Source organism: Marmota monax, unplaced genomic scaffold, assembly GCF_021218885.2.
Source record: "Marmota monax isolate L192 unplaced genomic scaffold, Marmota_monax_Labrador192_F-V1.1 WCK01_AAM20220418_F8-fsc00012, whole genome shotgun sequence".
Taxonomy (NCBI): Eukaryota; Metazoa; Chordata; class Mammalia; order Rodentia; family Sciuridae; genus Marmota; species Marmota monax.
In genome coordinates this window covers 33,361,418-33,370,416 of record NW_026695227.1, presented here as the reverse complement: position 1 = coordinate 33,370,416, position 8,999 = coordinate 33,361,418, and the positions used below count along the sequence as shown (strand labels likewise).

General features: G+C 46.8%; 1 protein-coding gene across 1 annotated transcript; it reads left to right on the top strand.

Moving 5' to 3' along the window:
* The first annotated feature begins 2,578 nt into the window (after positions 1 to 2,578).
* On the top strand, positions 2,579 to 8,219 carry Krt1 (keratin 1). Its single transcript, XM_058576423.1, has 9 exons — positions 2,579 to 3,255; positions 4,197 to 4,411; positions 4,727 to 4,787; positions 5,198 to 5,293; positions 5,466 to 5,630; positions 5,762 to 5,887; positions 6,403 to 6,623; positions 7,231 to 7,265; positions 7,357 to 8,219. The coding sequence occupies exons 1-9, from the start codon at positions 2,647 to 2,649 to the stop codon at positions 7,728 to 7,730; spliced, it is 1,902 nt and encodes a 633-aa protein (XP_058432406.1). The 5' UTR covers positions 2,579 to 2,646; the 3' UTR covers positions 7,731 to 8,219.
* The last annotated feature ends 780 nt before the right edge of the window (positions 8,220 to 8,999 follow it).

Below are 8,999 nucleotides of genomic sequence, written 5' to 3'. Positions count from 1 at the left end.
GGAGAAAGCTCACTAGAAAGCCTCGGGTCTAGTCCCAGATGTGTCTTTTCCTAACTGTAGTGGCTAGAGTAAGTCACAGTCTCCCAGGCCTCCGTTTTCTTTTTTATCTAATGGATTGGAAAGAGCTTGACTGCCTTGTTCTCAGGACTCTTGGGCAGGTACTTGGTGGGGTGAACTGTGCAAATGTAAACTGTTGGTGAATTTTATGCCTTCCTATTCCTTCTAGTTCCTGCTTTTCTGCCTTCTCAGATGTCTGCAGCTCTGTTTGTCATCTGCCTATTGCTTGACCATTACTTCTTTCTCTCTGGGTCAGTTTCTTAGTTTGAAAGCGCAGATCACTACAAGGATCTGCTTTGGGCTGGTGCGTGCACACATGCAAACATGTATGCATACACACACGCATGCTCCTCCAAAATGCTAGAAGGAATCGATTGTGCAGAATGATATGTCTCATAGGGAGTATGCTGAATTAAAATAATTTTGATTGCCTGTCAGAAAATGATTAGGCAACAGTGATTGCCATGCCAGGACCATCCCAGACCCTATTGTTCCCAAGACCTGGATTACTCATTCCCTAAAGAGATGCTTGGTTTAGCAGCCTAAGGATGTTAGTGCTAGGACAGAGTCTTTGACAACAGTGTCATGGAGATGGGAGGGAGAGAGAGAGAGCAGATGAGAGGTGGAGGTACTTTTTGGAGGAGGGTGTGGAGCAAACACCATGGGAAAGGATGGACAGGGTCAGAGGTGGGAAGGGGGTGCAGAAGGCTGACATTGCATTTTGGATCAGAGCCATAGGTCAACGGGGCCAGATGTTCTTCCCAGACTTCTTGCAGATTTTGCATTCCACAGTGGAGTCTTACCATCCAGGTCTATGATTTGCCACTGACAGAGTGCTAGCAGTCAGGTGAAGTTAGATCAGGCTTCTCTCCACTGTCTTCCATTGCTAATATGCAAGAATGGGAGCCTGCCTGGCTTCTAGGAAGTCTCCAAATGACAGTCTGTGTGGGGTTCTGGACTTTCCAGATCTTGCCACTGCTGTCCACCAACATTGATCAAGTGCTGCTCTCCAGGAAGGGCCCTGAGATTTCCCTGCCTATTGCAATACATGCGGAATCCTCTTGTACCTGGACAAAATCTAAGATTACCTGAACTCTGCATCTCCAATCTCTCCTTCTCAGAGTGAATTAAAGAAATATTTTGCAAGTACTTGCATGTTCCAGGAGCAAAGGACTCAAAGTGATAAAATAAGTTTTTTGCCCTCAAAGCCCTCAGCAGTGGGACAGCTTTCCATGCAATCTGCCTTTAACATAGCAGGCAGAACTTAAAGTCAATTGCTGTGCTGTTGTCTAACACATGGGTTAGGAATTAGCACACTACATATAGTTCGGCATCCTTGACTCAAATCCTAGCTGTGCCACTTACCATCTGTGAAGACTTGAGGAGGCTCATCAATCTTTGTGCCTCAGTTTCCTCATTTAAAAATGAATAGAATAATAGTATTATCTCAAAGTAATTGTGAAAGTTAATACACACAAAATATATAAAAAAGTACCTGACACAGGTCAGTTTTTGATACATGAGAGTTGTTATTGTCATCATCATTACTATCATTGCCTCCGGAAACCATGGCAACTTCTCAGATTAGGTTTTCTAGACTCCCATATTAGCCTCCTTTCCAAATCTATATTCACTCTTTTTCATGGGCCAATGAAAGGATGGGACCCCCGTGGGGCTCCACACCTCCCGGTCCTTCGCTTTACCAAATGGACCAAATATCTACTCATCTCACTGCTCTGTGTGCTTTTTTCAACTGACATCTGCAAACCACCCAGGAGCACCTGTTTTCTGTTGCTGGTGTCTCTGTCATGCCTCTGATGTCTGTCTCCTGGCCTGGTCTACCTTTGAAGAAAAGAAACAACTGGGAAACTTAGAAAAGACTACCTCTCTCCTTTCGTTCTCCCAGACCTCCTACCTACCCATCCTGTTTGATGATAGCATCTTTCCCTTTAAGCAACCAGTGCGGTTCATTTGTGAAAGCTTGCATTAAAAACTTGTACATTTTTTTTTTAAGTTACTGAAGCCCTTACTCTGTGTTAGGGGATGCAATTTGGTGAGCTTTGGGGTTTGGAGGACAGATCTCAGAAATGGGTCCTTCAGAGCTCCTTCAGAGATCCAAGCATGGGCAATTGCACCTGCTACTCGTGGTGTCAGAGTGGGCTTGGTAGATCAAAAGGGCAAGCTGAGAATGGAAACTTACATACCTTTGTGACAGGGGTTATGAAATCCTTCTAAGAAACATCAGGTAGCAGATGTGGGGTCCTATTTTCCCAAAGTCACAAATGCTTGAGGAGAGATCTCGTCTGATAAAATGATTACCACATGAGCCAATCTTGCCTGCACAGCACTTTCGAGAGCCCATCCTGGGAGCTAGGTGTGTAGTGTTTATCGTATTGTTGAGGCTCGTAAAAATCTTGTATGGCTGCAGGCAAGCCAAACCCTTCGGAGGCGCTGCATCTCCGCTGACTCTGGAGGACCAAGCCCAATTTCCTCCCTGTATATAAGGGGAAGTCTCTGGGCTTGGGGTAGAGGAGTGCTCAGCTCCTTCCTTCCTTCTTCTTCTTTGCTCCTACTTTTCTCTAAGCCACCATGAGCAGGCAGTGTAGCTCCAGGTCCATGTGCCGGAGCGGAAGGGGCTTTAGCTCTGGCTCCGCAGGCATCGTCAGCCTCCATCGCAGGTCCACCAGCAGCTCTGTCCGCCGCAGTGGAGGAGGTGGCGGGAGAATTTCAGGAGGATTCTGTGGTGGAGGTGCTGGAGGTGCCGGTGGTGGCTTTGGCAGTCGGAGTCTTGTTAATCTTGGTGGCAGCAAGAGCATCTCCATAAGTGTGGCTGGAGGAGGTGGACGTAGTGGGTTTGGTGGTGGTGGTTTTGGCAGTGGTGGTTTTGGTGGTGGTGGCTTTGGTGGTGGTGGCTTTGGAGGTGGAGGCTTTGGTGGTTTTGGCAGTGGAGGTGGTTTTGGCAGTGGAGGTGGTTTTGGCAGTGGAGGTGGTTTTGGAGGTGGTGGATTTGGGATTGGTGGATATGGGGGTGGCTTTGGGCCTGTCTGCCCCCCTGGTGGCATCCAGGAAGTCACCATCAACCAGAGCCTTCTGCAACCCCTCAATGTGGAGATTGACCCTGAGATCCAAAAAGTCAAGTCTCGAGAAAGGGAGCAGATCAAGACACTCAACAACCAATTTGCCTCCTTCATTGACAAGGTGAGTTCATCTGCTCAGTGCATTGGGAGAGCTGCTCCTGGGTCATGTGAGGTTGGAGCAGCCAAGAACATGTGGACTCAACTTCATGTTTCTGTGTTTGGATGACTGAAGGGATATTTTGTGGAAGGGGCTTCTAGGAGATATGTTAGAATTATACTCAGAAATGATGCCAATGACATCTTTCTCTTGAACATTTACCTTAAATGTTTTTGTTTAGCTCTTGAGCTGGATTGGGATCTATTGAATGAAGATAATAGAAATGAGGCTTATGAAACTTTCTAGGGCACAATGAGAACCATGGAAGTGTCTTCTTAGCCATAAAAAGAGAACTGAGTGTGGACAGAGTGCCTTATGATGTAGCAGAAAGGATGGAGTGAGTCAGCATAGAACATTTTTGGCTGTCAGAAGAGAGCTCCACCCTCTGAGAATTTCACATTGGTACTAGATCAGTGGAGTATTTTAAAATTCTTTTGTTTCCCATCATCTGTTCTGGATAAACATGTAAACATTCTCCACTTTTCTTCTTAACCATCAATACTGTCAATCCAAGGGATCCACAAAAAATTTCAAATCCAAGTTTGGATTTTCTCAGCATACTTTTGAACTGTGTATATGCCCAGTTCATACAAACCAATTCTTATGGTTATCTACTGGAAAAAATTTGGCAAATCTTTTGAATATCATGTGTCTATTCCAAAGAATCATTGCAATATTTTTTATGGGTTTTGCTACAGGTATTGTATAGCTACTTCCTTCTAATCCTTCTTTGAATTAACAATGAGTTGGGTTTTGTTATGAAGATGATGCTAAATTGATCATCATCTTCTTGTTTCTCCCTTTGTCATGGCCAGGAAATAGGATTGAAGTTCTTTCCCAAATGAGGCACTGGGACCCTATGGGACCCCATTTCTGCACTAGGGGTAATGGGTCTTGTTTTTTAGGTGAGGTTCCTGGAGCAGCAGAACCAGGTGCTACAAACAAAATGGGAGCTGCTTCAGCAGGTGGACACCACTACAAGAACCCACAGTTTAGAGCCCTACTTCGAGACCTACATTTCCAACCTCCGAAGGAGAGTGGACCAACTGAAGGGCGACCAATCTCGGATGGATTCGGAACTGAAGAACATGCAAGATCTGGTGGAGGATTACCGGAACAAGTAAGGAAGCCTGGCTGGGCACTTGGCTCTTGCTCTACAAGAGTTCCAGAAAGTGAGAAGCTGAGAATATGATGCATTTGTAGCTAATGTCTTTCCTTAGGTTAGAGGCAAATCAGCATGGTGTTTTCAGAAATTTTCATCTTCTCAGAAGGTGGAAATAGTTTAGTGATTTTACTGCTCAGAAGAAAGGGGTGGCCAGGATATCCTGCTTCTCAATAGTAAACTTATGAACAGGCAAGGCCACTTTTAGTCTAGAATGCTGGACTTTGGGTCTCACTCCCTTTGAATCTCCTAATCACTTCTGCTTCCTTGTAGATATGAGGATGAGATCAACAAGAGGACAAATGCAGAGAATGAATTTGTGACCATCAAGAAGGTGAGCAATTCCTGTGGATGGAACATACCTCTGAAATACATAATAGAATAGGGTCTCCATTCATAAGCAGCAAGAAGCCATGATGTAGAGAACCAGATAGCGGGTCTGCTGAATATCTGGAGGAGAGTTGTTTTTTCACATAATGTGGACAGGCATTAACTTGAGTACTTAATTCCTCCATATTTCTCAGCATCTCATGTGGTACTGGGGAGGTGAGTTCTTAGCAAGTCAGGCAATCTCCCTTGATAGTGATGCCAAGCAGCAGAGCAACCCAGAAACCATGACCTCTCTGGGATAAAGAGGTGTGGGGTAGTCCCAAAGCTTCATTCCTGCTTGGAAAGCCCCTCATGGTTGGAGAGAGGGATCCATCCTGGAAAGAGTATGGCTTCATGATTCCTTTGTTCCTCTAGGATGTAGATGGTGCTTATATGACTAAGGTGGACCTTCAGGCCAAAGTTGACAACTTGCAGCAAGAAATTGAATTCCTCACCACACTCTTCCAAGCAGTAAGTTCTCTGATTTCAACCAAGGCTATTTAATTGAAGATAGAATCTTTAAACCAGAACCCATCAGTTTCCAAAAGAATAGAAATGCATCTTCCATCTCCAGAACCTCCCTCTGTATAAGAGGTTTTTTGTTTCAGTACTGTAAGAGTCACTGAACTATTATGTCCTGCAGGAGTTGTCTCAGATGCAGACTCACATCAGTGAAACCAACGTCATCCTCTCCATGGACAACAACCGCAGCCTGGACCTGGACAGCATCATTGCTGAGGTCAAGGCCCAGTATGAGGACATTGCCCAGAGGAGCAAGGCTGAGGCCGAGGCCCTGTACCAGACCAAGGTGAATGTCCGAATGACTAGCCAGTGCCCTTGCAATGTCTTGACTTCTTGTCCTGTGCTTTCTCCTATTTTTGTGTGTGCAAGCATTCCTGGCTCTGCCCACATCTCACTGACATGATCCATCATCTTTAGTATGAAGAGTTGCAGGTCACTGCTGGAAAACATGGTGACAGTGTGAAAAACTCAAAGATGGAGATTTCTGAGCTGAATCGGGTGATCCAAAGACTCAGATCTGAAATCGACAGTGTCAAGAAGCAGGTACTTGTTTCTTTCTTCTAGGGCTCAGCTGTGTGGAATGAGGGTGTACCTCAGGCTGTGGGGGAAGTTTCCCAGCTTTGAGTCTGACAATCCAGAAGAAGGCTACATTGTCTCCAGTCCCTTCAGTGACTATTCTGGTTTCCAGAATTTAGCTGTCATGCAGGATTTTTTTAAAAGGGAAATTTGTGAAAATGATCTAGGAGAGGATGTGATGGGTGACCTAGCTTATGACCCCAAGTGGGAGTTAGGAGCCAAGGAGTGGGAGGAGAGGCAGCAGGAGGTTTTAGGGCAGGCTGGGAGAAGAATGGCAGGTCTGTGAAAGCTGGAGGAGCTTTGAGTCAAGGCCAAGATTGTTCAAGGAAGTCAGCCTGGTGATGTGCTATCCAGTGGCGGCTTAATGTCCAGTGGTTCTACAGGACTCAGCTCACTGGGGTCGGGGACGGACTTGCCATGGGAGGGTCAAAGCAGGGTTGGGTGTTCTGAGCGGGTTTAATGCACTGGCTTCTCTTTTCCAGATCTCCCACCTGCAGCAGTCCATCAGTGATGCTGAGCAGCGTGGCGAGAATGCCCTCAAAGATGCCCAGAACAAACTGAATGAGCTGGAGGATGCCCTTCAGCAGGCCAAGGAGGACCTGGCCCGGCTGCTGCGTGACTACCAGGAGCTGATGAACACCAAGCTGGCCCTGGACATGGAGATTGCCACCTACAGGACCCTCCTGGAAGGAGAGGAAAGCAGGTGAGGAAGGGACCCTGGCAGTTGGTCACTTCTTATGGGCTTCCTTCCTGCAAGCTGATGGTTGCTGAAGATGCAGCCATTGGACGATGGCCTGACCTGGGTGTGGGGAAGTGAAGGCATGGGCAGGAGCAAGGACTTGGGGTTCACTTTGGGAGCCAGAGTCTCTATTTCTTTTCCTTTGTATTTTTCTTCCTTTCTCTTTTCTTTCCTTTTTTGAGAGTTATGACATTTCTATATTTGCAATGGAGCAATTTGTTCTTCATTTGGGCGGGCTCAGATATCACCTGTCACAAAGTCAATCCTTTCACAGGTGTCCCTCACTGGCTGCAGGATTCTTATCTATTGTATATGGGGATTTCTCCCTGCCTGTTTGTACTTTTGCTTAGAAAATCAGCAGAGGTTTGGGAGGCCAGTGGAGCTGGAGTAGGTTTAGATCAGGTGGGTTGGAGGATCCTCAGCGAGGCAGAGTCTCTGAGATGGCAAGAGTTTGATCACTTCTATGGGCTTCCTTCTTTGAGAGCTGACTGAAGCTTGCGAGGAAGCACGAGGAAGGGCTTTGTGAAGCTGCAGTGTCCTGAGAAATTTGCTTGTTTATTTTCTCCTACAGGATGTCTGGAGAGTGTGCCCCCAACGTGAGTGTGTGTAAGTACAAGCCGATTTCTCAGGGGCATGTGCAGGGTCTGCTGGGTTGGAAAGGGAGTGGGATTAGAGATAACCAAGTGTCTTTTTGCAGCTGTGAGCACCAGCCACACCAGCATCAGTGGAAGTAGTAGCCGAGGAGGTGGCGGCTATGGCTCCGGAGGAGGCGGCTATGGCTCCGGAGGTGGCGGCTATGGCTCTGGAGGTGGCGGTAGCTACGGCTCCGGAGGTGGCAGCTATGGTTCCGGAGGTGGCAGCTACGGCTCTGGAGGCAGCAGTGGAGGCCACAAAGGTGGCTCAGGAATAGGTGGCGGCAGCTCTGGTGGCCGGGTTTCCGGTGGTGGTAGCTCTGGAGGCAGCTACAGCTCCTCTGGAGGCCGGGGATCCAGCTCTGGGGGTGTCAAGAGCTCTGGTGGCAGTTCTAGTGTGAAGTTTGTTTCCACCAGTTATTCCCGAGGGTCCAGATAAAGAGGTGCTCTCTATTCCATTAGCTCTTCCCTCTCCATCCCTACCAAATGTGCTTGACAAGACCAAGGTCAATTGCCCAAGCCTTATTGGAGAAAAGAGCTATGGTTAGCTACACCATCTCATCCTATTTTCCCTTGCTCTTTCTTTTCTGCTTTGCTTCCAAAAGAAGTCATCAGATCAATGACAGTCCCCTGGCTAAAACCCTGCTTTATGCATTGCCTGAGAATAGCTCAGCAATTACCACTACACACATGACATTTCAAAGAGCCTCGGTAATCCAGCCAGACGAGGACTAATTAGACCCAGGGCTTCTTTGCCGTGCACAGAGAGCATGTTCTGGACAGCTCCTTAATAGCCTGTCTCTTGTAGCAAACTCTGTGCTGCTTTGGTTTTGTATATAAGGTGTATGCAAGATGTTTGTCTTTTATGGAGAGGTCTTAAACTCCCCATTTCCTTGTTTTGCTGCAATAAACTGCATTTGAAATTCTCCATCGGCCTCTGTCTCCTTTGTTTATGCACTACCCCTGGATGGATGTTTTTTGGGAGTGAAAGAAGACACTAGAGTCACATGGCGCGTGGAGGAATTGAGACACTTGAACATGAGCAAGATGGGGGGTGGGTAGGACAACATCCAACTAGGGTGAAATCATAGAGAGTCAGGCTCTCTCCCAGAGGATGGAAATGTTCGGGAGAAATGGAGAGTCTGGGGTGGCAGGTTTTCTTGATCTGAGAAAGCTTTCTTAAAGAAGGGACACAAACAAACAGATTGGGAAGGAGGAGTCTGACATTGGGGAAAAGGGAGAGTATTGTGTTGAAAAGTCATTGTTTAGGCGGCACAGCCAGTGATGAGGTGGGGACCAATAAGCTGCTGTAGCCAAAATGCAGACTTTGGTGTAGGGGTGCTCAAGAACCCAGAGTGGTAATAGAAAGGTGGATATGCCATTTCTCTCCCTTTTCTGGCCACCACCCAAAGCTCTTCTTAGTCTAAGAGGTGCCATTGTCAATACGCAGACCGGACCTGTGATGTAGTACAAAGGGTTTGAAGAGTGGCCAGAAGCACAGATGGCTGAAGTCAGATGTGCTTGAATTTGAATCTGACCACCACCATTTACTAATTATATGAAAATGTGCAAGTTACAGACCTCTCTAGAGGCTCTTCATTTTCAATCTCTTCAAAATGGGGATAAGAATGTCTTCCTCATGGGGTCTACTGTGGGGGATTGGTAAGACGACTGAACATGTCTGAGCACAAAGGAATCACACAGTAAG

Coding starts and splice junctions, on each gene's coding strand:
- Krt1 (XM_058576423.1), top strand. CDS start 2,647: ATGAGCAGGCAGTGTAGCTCCAGGTCCATGTGCCGGAGCGGAAGGGGC. Junction 4,788..5,197: donor AATTTGTGACCATCAAGAAG/GTGAGCAATTCC, acceptor TTGTTCCTCTAG/GATGTAGATGGTGCTTATAT. Junction 5,294..5,465: donor TCACCACACTCTTCCAAGCA/GTAAGTTCTCTG, acceptor TATGTCCTGCAG/GAGTTGTCTCAGATGCAGAC.